Source organism: Coenobita brevimanus, chromosome 57 (genome assembly GCF_032717465.1).
Source record: "Coenobita brevimanus isolate Jiangsu-jjx chromosome 57, ASM3271746v2, whole genome shotgun sequence".
Taxonomy (NCBI): domain Eukaryota; kingdom Metazoa; phylum Arthropoda; class Malacostraca; order Decapoda; family Coenobitidae; genus Coenobita; species Coenobita brevimanus.
The window spans coordinates 16,573,701-16,595,609 of record NC_137010.1 but is presented as its reverse complement, the minus strand read 5'-3'; the positions used below and the strand labels follow the sequence as shown (position 1 = coordinate 16,595,609).

Here is a 21,909-nt window from a genome sequence, read left to right as displayed (position 1 = left end):
TTTCATGCTATCATCCTCATAATAAACCCACTAACTTATCTTGGAAATATGATTGAACAATCTTGTATCCACCTTACATTTTAAAGTCTATTTTTCCTGAAAGTATGAGTCTATTTTACATTCATATCCCTTTCTATATTTTTCTATGAGTATTAAATATCTGACAAATACTGTGTATGGTTATTTAAGCTTGTAGAGGTATGCCACTTAAACAAAGTTATGTCCCATACCACCCACTGAGAGGTGTAGGGGAATGATAAGTTGCTGAAGTCTTGTGCTGTGTCCCACTTGGCATCTCCATCTGTCTAAAAGATATACTTTAGTTCTACTGTAGAATGGTATCCACCTCATATATATATAAAATACTAACTGTATCTAACTCGACACTGATGCATGCAAGCTTGGAGGAGCCTTTATAAACGACATGACACGATACAAGTACTGTATTGTATCTACATATTATATATTTATGCAAGATATGGAACAACCTATTATGTGCACTGACCTTATTACTGTGCATAAATATGCAGCAAAGGAGGTGAGTGAAGCAAGACAAGAACACATCTGATTCTCACCCAAGGCTCACCTAATCCTATCTCAAAGTCAGTGAACATAAAACTTACAATTAAGCCATTATTTGTAAAATAAATTATCAAGTAGAGATCCATTTAACAAAACAGAACTGTTCTTGATACTCTCAGTGCTGCTTAACCCCTACACTTTTATTACTATTATTGCTACCATCAGATGATTTATTCAGCTATGGAGAGACTTTAAACAATAACAGATATAACTTTCATTACCAACTTCACCAAAAGTACTAGAGGTCTGTCCAAAGCTGAATAAAATGGTCTGCATGTATCAGAAACTAAATATGACAGGATTCAAAGGATTAAATTCTGAGCAGCCTTAACCAGCATCAGCAATTTCAACCATGTTCATGATTTACAATTATTTTCAGTCTGCCAACTTCAGTATGTCAAGTACACTTTACTTTTTGCAATCCCTGATGATTTTAATCAGCTTTGGACAAACTTTTCAAACGGGAAGGGTTAGATACAATCTTAATGACCCACTCCACTATGACAGGCCATTCTTTAACTAAATAATTTCCTTTGGCAGCAGGAAAAATACTGCAAATAAAAAAGAAGTCAGCCAGATTCATGTGGCTGAATAATGTCAAGTATGAAACATAAAAACAACTAACGAATAGGATTTCCACTTAAATCGGCCACGCAATCACTCATATGTCATCCAAGCCTTCAAAATATTGGCTCTACCTCACAAGACCTGCCTTTTTTTTTTTTTTTTTTTTTTTCCCCCCGCAATGCAGTCATTAAGTCTGCAGTCACTTTAATAAGTATAAACCTAACAAAAGGGCTGAACCTCTGGCACATGTATCCCTCGGTAATTTCTCCATTCATCCATCCACTTCCATCGTAGGATTGGATGATGGATGGATAGATATCAATTTCCTAGGCTCAAATCTTTTCACTACCCTACTGGTGCTGAAATGGGATCCCTCCCTTGGTGGTACTAATACACCTGGTGGGTCTGCTGCCTGGTTACACAAATGGCCCTCAACTCCTTTCCAATCCTCTGAAAGGAAGATAGTGGACTGCAGGAGGTCAGTTTCAGCTTGCAGTCCACTGGGTTCATATTCTGTGGAGCCTGGGGTTGAAACAACAGCCAATTATTTATACCTATTTTCTCAGTACGACCATAAAATCTTTGCCAACTCTCTTCTTCTTACTGAACAGATATCGCTACTCCACATATTCTCTGAGTCTCTACGTTTGTTATGTAATCCAGTTCACAAAACCTATACATATTTCTTACCAGTCCCAATCCTGCTGCTCTTACTACAGGTATAACCCTTTATTCAAACACTGTATTTGCTATCCACAGATTCACTTATATGGCATTTAATTCTGTGCATCCTTTCACCATTTAAAAAATTCTACCCCATTTACATACAGTGCATACATACATACATCACCTAATCCTATGTTTCCCCACGAGGAGCGTAAGAGTCCTGGACTAGGCAAGTTGGTCCTGACATTTAAGGTGAATGACCAGCCTCACATCCTTGAATGGTATTATGTGGCAATAAACCCCAACCATCCCTGGGATATAAACCTATGCAGGCTCCATCCGGCTGGAGCGCCTTAATTACCCACTAAACCACCAGGTGCCATAAGATGGTTATATGGTTACCACCCAGCATAGTAAATGGTTTTCTGGTATACAGGAAACCATTTGGCTTGTTACTCAGTGAAGAGTCACCGATAGACAGGAAGAGGAAAAAAAATGCAAAGATAGATAGAAGAGGAAGGAAAGAAAGATGGAACAAGGAGAGAAAAGGGCAGCCACACTAGAGCAGCACTACATCAAGTGACCCTAGAGCAACACTGCATCGAGTGAGAGGATGGTGAACAGGCCGAGAGAAGCTCATCTCAGCGTCAACAGCCCAATGGGGCTTAATTTTTCTTAGTACTTGCTTATAGGTTGATGTGACCCAGATAATGCATATTATCAGATGATGTAATAGTATATATATATACTGTATATATATATATATATATATATATATATATATATATATATATATATATATATATATATATATATATATATATATATATATATATATATATATATATATATATATATATATATATATATACTGTATATATATATATATATATATATATATATATATATATATATATATATATATATATACATATATATATATATATATATATATATATATATATATATATATATATATATATATATATATATACTGTATATATATATATATATATATATATATATATATATATATATATATATATATATACATATATATATATATATATATATATATATATATATATATATATATACTGTATATATATATATATACTGTATATATATATATATATATATATATATATATATATATATATATATATATATATATATATATATATATATATATATATATATACTATATATATATATATATATATATATATATATATATATATATATATATACTGTATATATATATATATATTTGTTCACTGCACGAGATGACTTGACTATATATATAGCGGAGTCTCTACTATACGGCAGAGCTACGACCATATATATATATATATATATATATATACAATATATATGTTATATATATATATATATACTGTATATATATATATATATCATTTGACCTGTATATATATATATATATATATATATCTGTGGATAGATGATATAAATATATATATATAGTATATATATATATATATATATATATATATATATTCTGTATTTATATATATATATGGTTTGTGTATATATATATATATACGTCACCAATATATAAATCATGTATATCATCACTCTGGTTTTGTTGGCCATCATATATATATATATATATATATATATATATATATATATATATATATATATATATATATATATATATATATATATATATATATATATATACTGTATATATATATATATATATATATATATATACTGTATATATATATATATATATATATATATATATATATATATATATATATACTGTATATATATATATATATATATATATATATATATATATATATATATATATATATATATATACTGTATATATATATATATATATATATATATATATATATATATATATATATATACTGTATATATATATATATATATATACTGTATATATATATATATATATATATATATATATATATATATATATATATATATATATACTACTATATATATATATATATATATATATATATATATATATACTATATATATATATATATATATATATATATATATATATATATATATATATATATATATATATATATATATATATATATATATATATATATATATATATATATATATATATATATATATATATATATATATATATATATATATATATATATATATATATATATATATATATATATATACTGTATATATATATATATATATATACTATATATATATATATATATATATATATATATATATATATATATATATATATATATATATACTGTATATATATATATATATATATATATATATATATATATATATCTTTTCATTCATTTTTAAAGGCTCCAACATGCTTGCATGTGTTGGCCTTGGTCACCTAATGGCGGCTCTCCATGCTGCACAATCCATTGCAGCCTCCTTGTTCAGTCCCTTAACCCTGAGGTCACACTTAATGACCTCGTCCCATGTCTTTCTCGGTCTACCCCTCGTAACCCCACCCCCAATATTAACACTTCTCACCTTCCTCACCCAATTATCATCCCCCATCCTCTCCACATGTACAAACCATCTCAATCTACCTCTCCTCATCACAACACCAATACACTCCAGTCCCATCCTACCTCTCAACTCTTCCATCGTGAACCCAGCCCCCCCAGACCTTGGATGCAGGGACGCACTACACATCCACCTAATCATTGTCATTTCTGTACGTCTGAGCCGGCGAATATCCTCCTCCTTCCCTGCCTGGGTCCCACTACCATACAGCATTACACTCCTAACACATGCTGCATACAAAGACCCCATAGCATGTGGGAAGAGTCCTCTCAGTGTCAGGAGAGGCAAGAGCTCCCTGAACTTCTTCCAACCACTTCTCACCCTAGCCACATTATATATATATATATATATATATATATATATATATATATATATATATCAACCCCCCAAAGACAGAGAGAGAGAGAGAGAGAACGCAGTGTAAAGTATAACGGCTGAGAGATGATGGCTTGCATAAGAGTTTTTCTTGGTCTAGTGTTTGTAAGTTTACCAACCTCTTCATATTTATGAAAGTAAAATCACAGAATGTGGTACAGTACCAGGAATAAAATTACAGCCAATGACTAAATGTTTACATTCCTTTCATTCATTCATTATCTAATCTACACAGCTTAAAAACTTGTTCTCTTTCCTGACATAAATGTTTTCCTTAAAACCAGTATTTTACTGGACCTGAAAACAAAACTTATGAAAACTTCCACTGTATGCTTCTATGTTATGTACATGTTTAATCTGTTATCAAGTACAAACCCAAATGCGCAAGAGAAAGTGTCTGTGGCCAGACCAATGAAAATGTGGGATTTAGATCCTTACAGGAATACAGGAACTTGGCCAGAATGCTGCAGGAGACCATGCAGCTTGGAAAGTATCCATCCATCCATCATCCAATCCTACATTGCCCCATAAGGAGCATAGGAGCCAGGGTCTAGGCAGTTGGTCCCGACATTTAAGACGAGAGTGACCAGCCTCACTCATCCCCGAGTGGCATTGCAATCAACCCCAACCATCCCTTGGATACAAACCTTCACTGGCTCAATCTGATTGGAGTGCAATAATTACCCACTAAACCACCAGGCACCAAAATTTGGTTATATGGTTACCATCCAGCATCCACCATATAAAATACAAAAATAAATAAAATAACGCTGACTCACAGAGGCACTAATCACTGCCTTACAAGATACATGTAGAGTGTAGTAAAGTATATCCACTTATAATTTCAAAACCAACAAATCTTGGAGGTGGTACACTTGCCAGACTATTCTTTGCATACTGCTGCCCGAAGTAATCCCTACTTAAGTTTTCTGGAATGAAAATGTATCATATTTCACTGATATACAGTAGACCCTTTCTCTATCAAATCAATTGGGGAAGACCAATCCAATAAAGTAGATACAGTACTCTGATAAGTCCGATGGTCCCCCAAGAAGTGGAATTTCAAGCACATAATGAGAAATAAATGAGTAAAATAATTTCTTCTAGTACTAAAAATGAAAACTATACCCATTTACACTAACCACCAATAATTTCACACCCTTGTCATAGTACTACATGACTAGCCCAAATGGGTGGGAAAAAAATGCTGCGGGCATTGGTAAATTGCATTCTGACTCACCCCTCATGCGGTAAGTGATCCAGTAAGCATGTGTCATATGCCCCATGTAATGGAAAATATTCATATATGTCAAATGCAAAAAATGTTTATTGGACCCAGAGCTGTCCAGTAGGGCCAAGTGCTTTTTCCTCAATTATCGAAAGGTATCCAATATGTACTGTATGATGGTTTGTCTGGGCCCTCAAAATGTTCATCAAATCCGATGACTGGTCTAGCAAGGCACAGTAAAGCATGGGTCTACTGTACTGTAAATAAATGAAACCAATTATGAACACCATTGTTTCTGATGACTGCTTCGTGAGTCATGACTGATAACAGATTCCTTAATTTTTGTACCTGTTCTTCCTGCCTCAAGTAGCATTACATTTAACACTTTGCTAATATATAAGTGCATGTAAATCCCATCAAGGATGTAGGTTGCTCTCCTACCCTTAAATGTTCTGAATTATGGTAGCCTAGCCTCAGTCCCCTGTGCTTCAAAGGGGATAAAATGGAATTGGCAGTTACTGTTTACCATTTTTATGAAATGTCACTGGGTCTTCTGAATGATCAGTGACAGCCGTATTAACAGTAATTATATCCCCATGCTGTTTTATGTCCCAGACTGGGAACAATTCTGTGTCCTTTTAAACGGCATCCCAACAGTTCAACATCCGACCATCACTTCAACGTGTATTTACCTATACAGGACAAAGAAAAAGAGCTTTGCTATTTGTAAGAATTCATAGAGTTCACAGCACCAATACACCAGAATACCACCCCTGACACTGCCAATGAGTCCATGTGTGGTGACACCGTGCACTCTGGATGGAGCTAAGCAGCCATGACGTCCATTTGAGAACCAGGCCTCATATTTCCCTACATCTCGCCCTGAGGAAGGATCTTGGCTCGACCATGGTGAAGCACTGTCTACCATAAGGGGGTCCCGGTTCCCTGCACAGTATCCCAAGCATGGGCAACCCTTCTATGTCAGTGAGCTGAATTATGATTCTGTAAAGGCAACTTTCCTTCGGAATGATTCTAACGATGTTTTTACTACAAACTACTGTACAGTACATGCATGTCAGTGAGTTGATTGCCATTATTTCAGTAATTATTACAGCAGCATAACAACTATAAATCTATCTATCTATCTATTGCCAGACGCCATAATCCTGTAAGGGGTGGGCACCTGTCTTTGAGTTACCTATTTTACAGGGAGGGGCACTAACCCTCCACCAACCCACTTGTTGACATGTAGGGAGCACGTATGGGTTGGTTATATGGTAACCACCCAGCGTTGTAAACAGTTTCTTGGCTTACAGGAAACCATTTGGCTTGTCACTCAATGTAAAGCCACCTGTGAAGGAAAGAAAAGCAATAAGAAGTGACAGGAAAGATGGGAGAAATAGGAAGAGAGAAGGACAGACACAGAAAAAGAATGATAAAGGCTAAGGAAGAGGTAGGTAGCACTACATCAAGTGAGTATGATGGTCGCCACCACCTACCAGATTATTACCCAAGTGCTAAAATATGTGCTGATCTCAGTGATGTGCCTTGGAAATGATGCTGGTCAGTAGTACTGTACTTTTGTCTTACCAAGTTTAGGAAATATCATTCATCCATCCATCACCCAATCCTACGTTGCCCCATGAGGAGCGTAGAAGCCCGGGCCTAGGCAGATGGTCCTGACATTTAAGATGAGAGTGACCAGCCTCACTCATCCCTGAGTGGCATAACGTGAGCAATAAACCCCAACCACCCCATGGACATAAACCTTCGCCAGCTCAGTCTGACTGGAGCGCAATAATTACCCACTAAACCACCAGGGGCCAAAATTTGGTTATATGGTTACCACCCAGCATTGTAAATGGTATCTTGGTGTACAGGAAACCATTTGGCTTGTCACTCAGTGTAAAGTCACCCACAGGCAGAAGGAAGAGGAAAGAATGATGGAAAGAAAGACGGAGGAGGGAGTGTAAAGTCACCCGACGGCAGAAGGACGAGGAAAGACTGAAGGAAAGAAAGACAGAAGAGGATGGAAGGAAAGAAGGATGGAGGAGAGGAAAGGGCAGACACCCAAGAGCAGCGCTACATCGAGCAAGTGGATGGTGAGCGCCCCCAACTACCACAACAACTATGAATACTAATAATATTTTGTTTTGGTTCATTACATTATATGTATTGTATCAATTAACTTTTTTATTTGCACTGTGATACACTACAAATAAAATCTTACCCTTGCATTGTAAAATCCTTACTGCATGATCAAGGGTTATGTAAAGGTACAATTGTTTACCCATGATCATTCATACTAAAAATATAAAAGAATGAAGATGTATTCCACGTCACTCAGTACTGTATTACTGTTTTTTAATGAGACACCTCTAACAAACCAGTCAAAGCTTGAAGGAATAATTAATGTGTCAACACTGATATTATTTTTTGAAGTTCAACAGGAAACAGATCTGTAGCTGGTCTGGAACAACCTCATTTGCAAAAAAAGCTATAAATACATGCTGCCAAATAGGGCAATCTTCTTCCTTGTAAATGCAGTGAGGCTTTGGTATTTATCACTTAGGAATTCCGCGTCAAATTTAGTGAACGTCATATCAAGTGTACTTATGACAGCTCAAAGTACCAAATTTGGTAACATCGGTACCCAAAAGGTTCCACTGCTTGCATCTTATTTTAGCTGCGAGCAAAAACTTGCGTTACTGATCATATAGTTCAACAAGCCACATTGAGGATGCATCTGGCCTGCAGGTTACTCATGCCTGTGCTGTACTGAATCTGAAGGATGGCCGCAATTGTCAATGGGTCAGCTCTGCCTGACATATTAATGTTAAGCAACAACAACAACAATATATTCCCTGTGAATAAGAGGGTATACCTGTGCCATATTGACTTTTTAAACTTAAGCCATACCAGTCTCACACCCAAGCATTAACATCTTCAACAAGTGGTTTATTTTTTATCTGCGTATGTACAGATTAGTCAGCCTGGAAGAGAGACTTTTCAAGCTGAATGAGTTTCATATAGCCTCCATTACCTCCTTCACTACAAGACTTCTAAAAGCTGAATAAAATCATTAGGTAGCAAAATGCAAACACTACAAAATATCCTCAGACGAAAGTGGTTCATGTGGTTCCAAAATGCCTTTATGTAATCCTCTCGCATCCTCCAGACCCAATCCTCTCATTATGCATACCTTCTACTGCATTGCATTTTCCCACCAACTTCTTTTTAGTCATTACCTGATCTACACTTTCTTTTGGTAATAAATTACCTGCACTTCCTCTACTTGAATTAAGGTCCCACCCATTCTTTGTGGGTTGGTAAGTAAAATGTGCACCTTCAGAAAAACCTAAGGGAGGTAAATGTGGTAACCGGATGATGCAGTGGCCTTGTATCACAGGACAATGAAAGAATAACCTGCTGAAAGTTCAAAGACCTTCCCCACTTGTAATTAGCTAGCATGGGAAGGGTTAACTCAGGCTATCATTCTCCCATTGAGGACTAAAAACATGTCCTGCACTGGACCCCATATGTACTGATACAGACAGAAATTACATAACTGAACTACAATTTCTTAAACCCCTTGAATCCAAGTGATATCTACCAGACATTTAACTCAGGAAAGGCCTTGCATACTGAAGAGGTTTGCTTTAAGTATTCCTATGCCACCAGTTTCAAGTCAATAAATCTCTGAATAAAATCATCAGATGCTTGCAAAAATAAAATTATAATGACATCCCAAGTAATTAAATGATTCTTTTTTCATGGTAATGGTAACAGATAAGGATAACATACAATATCTGTGAGTTAAAAAATGAGGTTTACATACGTGTCCACTATTCAAAAGTGTAGTTTTCATTTTTTTTTTTTACCACAGTATTCAAATGACAGTTGGTATGAGATGACAATAAGATAGTATAACATGCACAGTATATAAAATGTAAATGAAAAAAGACATCAACTAAATCTGACTGAGATACAGAGTATTTGTGGACATAATACTGTATACAGAACTTATGACTGTATATACACTTAATATGTGTGAAGATGTAACTAAGACACTTAATTCTGACAGTTTTTTAAGGAACACGTAATCATTTGATGATCTCTCTCTCTCTCTCTCTAAGTGAATCTACATTGAATGACAAACACAATGGCTTCCTGAACCCAAGAAACCATTTACTATGCTGGGTGGAAATCGTAAACCAAATGACACCTGATGGTCTAATGTGATAAGGTGCTCCAACTGGATGGGGCCTGTAAAGATTTCCATATGAGGGGTTGCTGAGGGTTTCTTGCTTGCATAATGCCACTCAGGGACCAGTGAGGCTGGTCATCGTTGCCTTAACCCGTACCACACTAGCAACGTAGATATAAATCCCCAACTAAAACGCCAGTGACATAGATCTATGTCACACAGCTTTAAGAAGTCATTGCAATCAACAGAAGTAAAATGAAAGATAATACCATATCTTGCTAACATCAGACATTTCTCTGCTACACTTACAACACTGAATTAGGAGTGCGGGAGGCAAGTGACTGTTCACGGGCTCACACCCGTTCTGCTCTCTCAGTAACCTTGATGATTTCAGAGGTAGAATGGCACCAACCAGACTTGATTCAACCAACTTTCTGGCTTTGGTGATTACTATTCTTAGTGTCAGGGATCTGATATTGATGTATTAAGCCCATTTAGCCAGGGGAAAGAAAAAAAAAAAAAAAAAAAAAAAAAAAAAAAAAAAAAAATGACCAGCACAGAGGAGTATAAGTATTCCCCCCCCCCCCAGCATGGTATGGGTTAAAAGTTGTAACTGAGTAGCCTGGGCCCCAAGCCCTGACATTCCTGTTTATATGGGGCATACTGGAATGGGATGATTAAGATTATGATCAGCCTGCATTCCACATTACAGACTGTAGTTAGCAACAATGCAGGAGAGTCAGCAACACTATCATCACATGCTTCAGAAATTACTGTAAAAAATCAGGGGCTTGTCCACACCATCATTGTCTAAGTTTTGATAATATGGCCTGAAATTCACATGTGAGTGCACGTGCGCACACACACACACACACACACACACACACACACACACACACACACACACAATAAATAACTTCCCTCTTCTAACAAGGATTTTTGTAAGTACAAGAGACATAGAAAGATTCTGCATACGCCATTCACTGCCATTCCTGCAAATGTAAATCAGTTACGAGATGGAATTTATGACAAATGTGTTTGCAAATCCAAGCTCATAAAATTAAAATTTAGGAGATCTGGAACTGTACTGTATTAACCTTGCTGTGGACACACCCAGATATTCTAATCCAGCTAACACAGTATGATTTCTTCAACTTAGAGCAAATTTAGCAGATACATGGGTGCAAATTTCCTATTAAAAAAAAAAAAAAAAAAAAAAAAAAAATTACTTTGGACAAATCTATGTATTGCATTCCCACCTAACATCACAGGATTTTACTCCAGCTAATGCCTGATATATATATATATATATATATATATATATATATATATATATATATATATATTTTTATCTGAACAAAATTTTATTTTAAAAAAAAAAGAAAAAAAAAAAAAAAAAAAAAAAAGCATTTTCAATGTCTTTTTGCTTGTACACCTGAATGTCTGATTGAACTGATACCTCAGTAAAACACTTGGTGCTACGACAGGGATGATGTGATGCTGCTGTTAAGAACACATTTAGGGTAACATCAAATTACTGACCAGTACGTCAGGTGAAAGAAATCCATCCAATCCAAGGTTAAATCCATCTCAATTAATCCTTTCACTTCTGTGGATGCATTCAAGCACTGTAATAAAGCAAGTATAAAATCTGTTACTCAGCTGGGAAAAGTACAAGCATACAAAGGATTAAAGAAAGTTACACATAAAACAAAATAAATACCTATGCCTTCCCTTCACCAGTTAATCTAGCGAACAAACTTGTGGGTGCTTCACCTGACCTTCCTGAAGACCCAGGCTTGATATAAACCTGTGGGACAAAGGGATACAGGTGGTGAGATGGCTGAATAAAAAAAAAGACTGTGTGTGTGTGTGTGTGTGTGTGTGTGTGTGTGTGTGAAAGGCTGTATAAGTGAGGACATAACTGATTGTCTGTTATACTTTGTGTGGTACTGAAACTGAGACATATGATATGATCATCACCCATCAAAAAATCAACCACAAAATAATCTACTGCAATGTCAATGTAATGCAAGTCAAAACGTCAAAACACAGTGACTTCATGCACCTCACTTTCACAACATAGATAACCCTTCAATTTAACTTCAAAAGAACTCTGTGGGTGGCAGAATAAAGTGGCTGGTGTTCTGCAGTCTACCATTTTCATGTGTGGATAAGCCTGGGGCATCATTATCTGCATCAATGGTAGTCTTTCTTCAGACCCCTACACCACAAATAAGGTAATGAGAGTGGATACTGCTTTTTTTTTTTTTTTGGTCACTACATCTATCTATCTATCTATTGCCAGATGCCTCAATCTCGTTTCGGGTGGCCACAAACAAATCGCCTCCAAGTCGCCCTGTCCCCCACCATTTCACTGCCCTGCTCCCAACTCACACCCCCCTCTCTCATATACCTCTCCACCCCATCCCTCCATCTGATCCTCGGCCTCCCCCACCCTCTTCCCCCCTCCACCTCACTCACATACACTCTCTTCGTCAGTCTTTCACCCTCCATCCTCTCCACATGGCCAAACCACCTCAGTGTGTTCCTCATAACGCTTCCTATCACATCCACATCCACACCACAATGCTCCTTTATATCCTCATTCATCAGCCTGTCTCTCCATGTGACTTCACAGGCTCCTCTTAAATAACTCATTTCCACTGCTCTCACTCTTGACTTTTGTCACTACATAATTACATATATATATATAATATATATATATATATATATATATATATATATATATATATATATATATATATCTCATCATCATCATCATCCGGACCTCCCTTCTCACCCAAGGGCAGGGTGAGGAGTAGCAACGACCAAACAGCACAAACTTGCCTAAATCAAATAGGCCACACTTCCATTCACTCATCATCCAAGCCCCTGGAATCCTGGCTCTACCGGATATGCCAAAAACATTCACCACATTCTGCAGCTTCATATAAATGTATCTAATTGAGTCAATCCGGAAGCTGTCACGTTAAAAGGGGTGCCAAAATCCCAGATCATGCACTTCTCCTCACAACATTCTTCCAGCCAGCTCGATCTCGTCAGTTCCCTGGCCTCACCGACTTCCAAACCTCTCTTCCTCAAACACTCATCCACCATATCTCTCCACCTTCTCTTTGGCCTACCTCACCTCCTCCCTCCTTCAAATTTGCTCAGGTATACCTTTTTCACCACTCTATTGTTATCCATTCTTTCCACATGACCACACCATCTCAGTACACTCTCTTCAATTCTGGTGTCCACCGACTTCCTCACTCTACATCTTTCACTAATCCCATTATTTCGTATCCTATCCACCCTCTGTACAGATACATTCTTCAGCAGTCCCATCTCCACTGCTCTTACTATTTTCATTTTCATGCCACACCATAGTCTCACACCCATATGTTATAGTTGGCACCAACACTCTCTCATGTAAGCCTCGTGCAGCTGCAACACTCAAGCCTCTGTTTCTTATCAAGGCCTTCATTGCACCAGCTACTTTTCTTCCTTGTGTCACTCAACTTTCAACTCCTTTTGCACATTTTCCTCTTTTCTATCACTGTACCCAAGTATTTGAACTCTCATCAATTCCAGTCTCTCTCCATTCACTGTGACATCACACTGGGAGTCACCTTCTCTCTCAATAACCATCACTTTACTCTTCTCTATATTTACTCTCAAGGCACGACGCTCACAGACATCAGCAAAACTCTGCACTAGCTTACCAAGTTCTTGTCCGGTACTTGCAAGCAGTACTGCATCATCAGTATACAACAAATTTGAGATACTCCTCTATCACCAATCATTACCAACGCCATCCCTCTCTCCATCATTTGCGTTTTTACTTCTCTCATCACCCCATCCATATATATATTGAACAACCATGAGGACATCACACAACCTTGTCACATGCCCACACCGATCATGAACCATTCATTTAAGCTGCCCATTAACCCTTACACATGCTTCGCTACCATCATGAAAACTCTTGACTGCACCTAGCAGCTTACCATCTACACCATACATGCGCAAAACTTTCCACAATCCCTCTCTGTCTACTTTGTTGTATGCTTTTTCCAGATCCATGGATGCCATAAACACCTTATGGTCCTTCTCACAAACCTTCTCTGCTGTCTCACTGCAAATACTTGATTCATACATCCTCTGCCATTCCTAAAGCCACCGTGTTCATCACTCACTAGGACTTCCCATATCTCTTTTCTACTTTCTCAATAATAATTCTTCCATATACCTTCCCTACAACACTCAACTGACTTATGCCACGATAATTCTTGCACTCACTTTGCTCACATCTAACTAAAAAGACGAAAAAGAAGCCTCAGACAAGGACTGACCAAAACATGACGACCAAGGACCGGACAAAGGACATGCTATGGATCGCGACATAGAATGTAAGGAGTGCAAATGATGAGGTGAAAGAGAGAGAGATGTATGTGGTGTAACTGAAACTAAATGGAGAGGAGAGAGTGTGAGAGAATGGGGGTATGGATGGGGTATATGTGCAGGAGTAGGTGAGAATGAGAGGGCAAAAGAAGGAGTGTGTATTGTTGTGAGTAAAAGATGGAAGAAGAACATAAGAGAGTATGGATCAGTTGGCTCAAGGATTGTGTGGGTAAGAATGAAAGTTGGAATACAAACGTGGGCAATTGTGTGCGTGTATGCGCCAACGCAAGATCGTGCAAGCAGAGTGAAAGAAGAGTTCTGGACAAATGTGGAAGTGTGCATGGAAAAGTTTGGAAGGAATGAGAGAGTGTTTTTGATTGGTGATATGAATGGTAAAGTAGGGAATGTGAAGGTGGATGGAATAGTTGGTGAATGGGATGTGCCTGCTGAGATAGATGAGAACGGCGATGCGTTAGTGGACATTTGTGCTGGGAGGGGGTTGGTGATAGCCAATACCCTCTTCAGGCACAAAATGATCCACAGGTATAGATGGCATGTGATGAGAAGGGTGTGTGGTGAACTGAATGAAAGGAAAGCAATGATTGATTATGTGTGTGTGGATGAAAGGATGCAAAGATGTGTAATGGATGCAAGAGCTTATAGAGGTTGCGGGAGTGGACTTTCTGACCACTGCTTGGTGGTGGCTAGAATCAAGATCCAAGTAAGATGGAGAGACAGAAGGGAGGGACAGGAGGAAGGAGTAGTTGCAAGGAGAGTAGAAAAGTTACATGAGGATGAGAAATAGGCAGAATATAAGAAAGAAGTGGAGGAACGATTGGGTAAATATGAATTGGAGCAGATGGGGGACGTGGAAGGTGTGTGCAAGATATTCACAGAAGAAATATATGCAGCATGTGATGTGGTGTGTGGGGTAAAGAGAAAATGGAAGGGGGTGCAAGGAACAGCATGGTGGAATGAAGAGTTGAGACAGGCTGTGGCAAAAAAGAAGAAAGCATACAGTGAATGGATGAGAAATAGGGGCGTGGAAGAAGTTGAGAGGTGGAAGAGAGTTATATGTAGAAAGGAAGAGAGAGGTGAAAAGATTAGTAAGAGAGAGTAAGAAGAGGGTGGATGAAGAATTCGGAAGGAATTTGAGTGTAAAGTGGAGAGACTGTAAGAAAATGTTCTGGAATGAGGTGAAGATAAGACAGGGTGGCAGTGAAGTTAGTAGGGGAGTGAAAGATAAAAATGGTAGATTACTAATGAAGAAGGGAGAAAAAGTGAGCAGATGGAAAGAACACTTTAAGGAATTGCTGAACATAGAGAATGGAAGTAATGCGAGTGCAAGTGGCTGGGGAATGGCTGGGAGAAGAAGGCAAGAGAGAAGACAGGAAGAAATCAGTAGGAGAGAGGTTGTGGAAGCAATGAAGAAAGTCAAATTGGGGAAAGCCCCAGGAATTGATGAAGTGTGTGGTGAAATGCTAAAGCATGGGGGAGAGATAGTAGTAGCATGGATGTGGAACGTGTGCAGATTGGGCTGGGAGGAAGGTAGAGTCCCGGAGGATTGGAAGTCAGGTATAATTATTCCCTTGTACAAAGGAAAAGGGGAAAAAGAAGTGTGTGGTAATCATAGGGGCATTTGCCTTCTTAGTGTAATAGGAAAAGTGTATGATAGGATACTTATTGACAGAGTTAGGGAAATAATAGGGGAATTAGTTGGAAAAGAACAGGGAGGCTTTAGGAAGGGAAGAGGTTGTGTAGTTCAGATATTCATTCTTAGATCTTTAGTGGAAAAGTTTCTAGAGAAGGGAAAGAAGTTGTATGCGGCCTTCATGGATTTGGAGAAAGCATATGACAGGGTGGATAGACAAGGATTGTGGAAAGTATTAAGAATATATGGGAAGTTCTTGAATGCTGTGAAGAGTATGTATGATGGTGCTAAGGCTGCAGTGTGTGTGGATGGTGAACTGAGTGAATTTTTCTCTTTGAAAGTTGGGTTGAAACAGGGATGTGTCATGTCTCCATGGTTGTTCAATCTGTACATGGATGGGGTAATAAAAAAAGAGATACAAGGTAGGGCAGTGGATGTTGGAGTGGCCCTGATGAGACAGGGTAGTGTTTGGAAACTCCCTGTACTGTTGTTTGCAGATGATACTGTGTTGTTAAGTGAAGACGAAGGGGAGCTGCAAGGCTTGGTGGATGAGTTTGGGAGTGTGTGTAAGAAATGAAATCTAAAGGTGTATGTAGGGAAGAGTAAAGTGATGGTCTTTGAGAGAGGTAAAGTCAGTGAATGTACAGTGAGGTTGGATGGTGAGGAAATGAAAAATGTGAGTATGTTTAAGTACTAGGGGAGTGTGATGAGTAAGGATGGAAGTTTGGAGGGTGCAGTGCTTGAAAGGGTACAACAAGGAAGAAAGGTTGCTGGTTCCTTGAAATCAGTGATAAGAAACAGGGAAGTGACCATGGAAGTGAAAAAGTTACTATATGACAGTATTGTGATACCAACTCTAATGTATGGAAGTAAAGCTTGGATATTGCTGGAAGGACACAAGTCATGAGTGAGAGCTGTGGAAATGAGTTATTTAAGAGGAGCCTGTGGAGTCACATGGAGAGACAGGCTGACAAATGAGGATATAAATGAGCGTTAGGAGAAACTCACTGAGGTGGTCTGGCCATGTGGAGAGGATGGAGGGTGAGAGACTGACAGGGAGAGTGTATGTGAGTGAGGTGGAGGAGGTGAGAGGGAGGGGAAGGCCGAGGATGAGATGAAGGCATGGAGTGGAAAGGTGTATGAGAGAGGGGGGTGTGAGTTGGGAACAGGGAAGTGAAATGGCGGGGGACAGGGCGACGTGGAGGCAATTTGTTTGTGGCCACCCCGTACAGGATTAAGGCATCTGGCGATAGATAGATAGACTTTGCTCACCTTTATCTTTGTACATGAGCACAATCACAACCTTTTTCCAGTCTACTGGCACAGTTTCACTCATCCATGCCTTCTTACATACATCTCACCAACACCAGCTGCTTTCTTATTTTTGAGCCGCTTCACAGCAGTCTTCACCTGTGCTAGTGTCACGTCTCCTGGCACTGCATTCCTTCTCTGCACACCCCCAAAACCAATCATGTATACAGCCACTCTGTCCTCTCCATTCCCATTCATCAGACTTTCAACATATTCTTTCCATCTGGTCCTTACTTCATCCTCATGGGTTTAATAATCTACCACTTACATCCCTCACACTTTCACATTTCTTTCCACTGTCACTTTTACATTTCTGCACCTCCTTTCAGAATAACTTCCTATTTTCAGAGTAATTTGCATTCATTTTTCTTCCTAGATCATCAATTATTTCCTGCTTTTTCCTCTTCACAACTCTTTACATGCTTCTTGCTCTCAATATATTCAGTTTTTATTTCAACAGAACCACTGTCCTGTAACCACTTCTTCCTCTTTTCCTCCACTGCTCTCTTAACCTCTTCATCTCACCATGCTGTACCTTTCTTCTTCTTTGTTATTCTTGCCACACCACACACCGCTTTAGCATTCCTTACTAAGCAATCCCTATATGCATTCCACAAGTTGTCCAGATTCATTTGCTTCCAGTTCACTGATTTACTTTTCTGAGATCATTGTCTCGTTTCCATTTCTCCATAAAATATAAAGACCTATGTAATGCTCTTTTATTTGCATGGTAATTCTCTTTCCCACTCACAAACTATGAAGGGCCTAATGTACTTGCATAGTATGTAACCATTCCAAGGAAAAATAAAAATCTTCCCCAAAAAGCTGCCTTGAAGGGATGTAAGTCTCTTTTCAACAGATTCCCCCTCCCCCTTTAGGGATGATGTAGTCACAGATAAGTCGGATTTGGTGTAGTTAAGATAAATCTGATTTGGCTGAATTTTAAAGATGTCTTACTGTATACATCATTAAATGAAAGAGGTGCTAAAATGCAAGCCAAACAGATTATGCCCCAAGTCCAACTCATCAAACTGTAAATACCTCAAAATGGTTGGTACGATACTAAACAGGAAAAGGAAAACACAAAATCAGGATAGTCTGTCAACAGTGGCCCATGAAATCAGGGCTCACATCCATTGATTCACTATCATACAGGCCTAAAAATTTAAGCACAGTATAAGATTAACTGCAAAACTCAAATATTTTACTTAAAATCAATCACATTTAGAGTTCTACTACGTGTCCCTAAAAAAGTTATTAGTTATTAGGGGAGGAAAGGGAGGAGAAAACAAAAAGACTATGAAAAATAGTAAAAGCAGATTGAGAGAATACCAGACACAGCAGGTGATATACTAACAGAGAGCATCCCACTCAGATTTAGTTATGGTGCGGATGTATGTGCTGTCCTCTTTGTCGGCCAGGTACTCCCGGGCATGGCTATACTCCTCCTCTGTTTCCGTCACCTGCTCATCACGGTTTGGATAATTCTGTGGCAAAGAGACAGATAAGGGTTACTCAAAACTCAGCTTATGTCATTTTGGACTGGCTTGGGTTAACTTGGACTGACTTAAGAATACGTTAGGAAAGGTTTGTTTAGGTTGATAAGCTATGTAACAGTACATTAAACCCCCATGACTGCAGTCAATTGGTTTGCCAAACTACTGCCATAACCAAATTAAACAATAAAAGGGTAATTATGTAACTGGTTCAGAGCCCACAAGTTTACAGTCACTTTTTGCCAAATACCCAAATAATAACCCCTAAACAGACTGGGGGAACTGAGTCAGTGATGTCTGCACCAATTCTGCTACTCTCCATTGTGAACAAGACAACCCTTTTCTCTCATATTTCTCATAACTAACTTTGTAAGCCAGCAATCTTAACAATATATTTTGTCTATCAATACGAAATTCTCATGAGTAACCATTTCTAACCATCAATTTCTGTTCTTGTGAATGACATTTCTCATAACATTTATTCTTTTAGTTAAGGTTACCCTTTCATATTACATCACCACATCAGTTTATTCACAATTACTACCACTGTCAAATCAAAAGGTTATTTCCATCATTAACGGCTATCTACTGAGGCAAATCACAAGTGAGTGTGGAAGAAATAAGTGTTATTATATTTTGGGGTTGTTTGCATGTATAAGCCAATCACTGGGAGGGATATCGTTAGGGCAAAACAGGGTAATGTCGCCATGAATGGTGGTTTTTGCTAAATACAAACTGCCACATACAGCATACTGACATTTTTATTGTTCTATATATAATCAGCCCTTCTGCTAAAGATACCTATAGCCCAACTGTTTGTTTAAAATATATAAAAATATATATATTGGGGGGAGGGGGAGTGTCTCGCAGCAAAATTATCTCACCTGACAGGGTAATTTCAAAGCAACCTATTTGTTATTATTATTGTTATAATATTTATCATTAATATTGTTGTTACTGTTACAATATCACACTACATAACATATATAACTGATTATAACTAGGCTTAGGTAGCCTAGGCTACCATACAGTATGGTCTATGTCAAGTACTGGGCAAACTTTATGTCGATGGCAATCATCATTGTTTCACTGATTGTTTCAAGGCTGGTAAGTTGGTTGGGGGCCGAAGAGGGGGGACCATGGCACGAGTGCATGGCAGGGTACTGTTTTGGTGTGTGTGTGTGTGTGTGTGTGTGTGTGTGTGTGTGTGTGTGTGTGTGTGTATTTACCTATTTGTAGCACACAGGAATTGAGCAATGCTTGTGTTGTCCTGTCTCCATATCCACATTTGTCTAGTCTACGTTTACACACACGAATGTTTTTCCCCTGCACCACCTCTTCATCTAAGTCGTTCCAAATACTCATGTACAGTATTTACCTAATATACCTAATTGTGATATACAGGAAATGAGCTACGCTTGTGGGATCTCATCTGTGTTTCTCAGTAAGTCAAATTTAGCTTTAAACTAGTTTAAGTTTTTAGATTGGATGATCTCTCTGTCCAGGCTATTCCATACATCAACACTTCTATAAGGAAAACTATATTTCTAGATATCCTTCAAGCAGCTTGACTTCTTCAATTTCATTCCGTGTCCTCTTTTTGCTCTCTTATCCCATACAAACAGATCTTCCCGGTCAATTTTATCTACTCCCATCATGGTCCTAAACACTGCAATCATGTCTCCCCTCTTTCTCCTTTCCTCTAAGGAAGGCAAATCCAGCTTTTCCAGCCTCTCTCTGTGTGACAGATCTGCCAGACTGGGGACCATCTTGGTTGCTGTTCTTTGTATTCTCTCAATCTTGTTTATATCTTTGTTTTTGCGTGGGGATCACACTACCGCTGCATATTCTAACCTGGGGCGGATCATGGCCACTATCAATTTTTTCATCATCTCCTCATCCATATAATGAAATACTACTCTTACGTTAATATGTTTTTCAAGTGACAAACCATCCTGGACCAGCACTCCCAAATTTTTCTCTTCTCTCACTTTTGTGATTGATTCATTACCCATCAAATAATTCAGTGATGGCCTCTTGGTACTTTTACCGATTTCCATTATTTTACATTTCTTTGGTGACGTGGAGGGAGGGAGAGGGAGGGGTAGACCGAGGATGAGGTGGAGGGATGGAGTTGAGAGGTATATGAGGGAGGGGGGGGGGTGAGTTGGGGGGAGGGTAGTCAAATGGTGGGTGACAGAGCGACTTGGAGGCGTTTTGTCTGCGGTCACCCTTTGTGGGATTAGGGCGTCGGGCTATAGATAGATAGATAGAAATTTCATTCCCCACATCCAGCTTCAATCATGTATCCTATCCAGATCCTCCTGCAGCATTTTACAATCCTCCTCAACCTCTACATTCCTGAAGATCTTTACATCATCAGCAAACAGACTTGCATAACTGTTCACTCCGTCTACCATATCATTTACGTAAATCAGGAACATTACTGGCGCCAACACCGAGCCTTGAGGGACTCCACTTGTTACTTCCTTCCATCCAGATATCCTATCCTTTATTACTGTCCTCATTTGTCTGTCTCTCAAAAAGTCTCTCATCCATTCCACAAGTTTCCCCTTCAGTCTTCCTATAAGCTCTAGTTTCCACATTAGGCTCTTATGGGGTACTTTGTCGAAGGCCTTCTCCAAGTCTAAATACACGCAATCCACCCAACCGTCTCTTTCCTGTACCACATCAGTCGCTCTCGAGTAAAAGCTCAACAAGTTGGAAACACATGACCTTCCACTTCTGAATCCAAACTGAAATTCAGCCAAAATATTCATCTCTTCTACATATTTTATCCATCTGTCTTTCAGGATTCTCTCACACAATTTTGCGACCATGCTGGTTA

General features: G+C 38.2%; 1 protein-coding gene across 1 annotated transcript in view; it reads right to left on the bottom strand.

The window, feature by feature from the left end:
• Positions 1-263: 263 nt before the first annotated feature.
• Positions 264-21,909, bottom strand: part of Rnmt (RNA guanine-7 methyltransferase) — a 113,194-nt gene continuing 91,548 nt past the window's right edge. The window contains exons 7-9 of the mRNA XM_080274426.1: positions 18,923-19,052; positions 11,920-12,006; positions 264-305 (exon numbers count right to left, since the gene is read on the bottom strand). Of these exons, the coding sequence (XP_080130552.1) occupies positions 11,969-12,006; positions 18,923-19,052 (168 nt within the window). The 3' untranslated portion in view covers positions 264-305; positions 11,920-11,968. The remainder of the gene's footprint in view (positions 306-11,919; positions 12,007-18,922; positions 19,053-21,909) is intronic.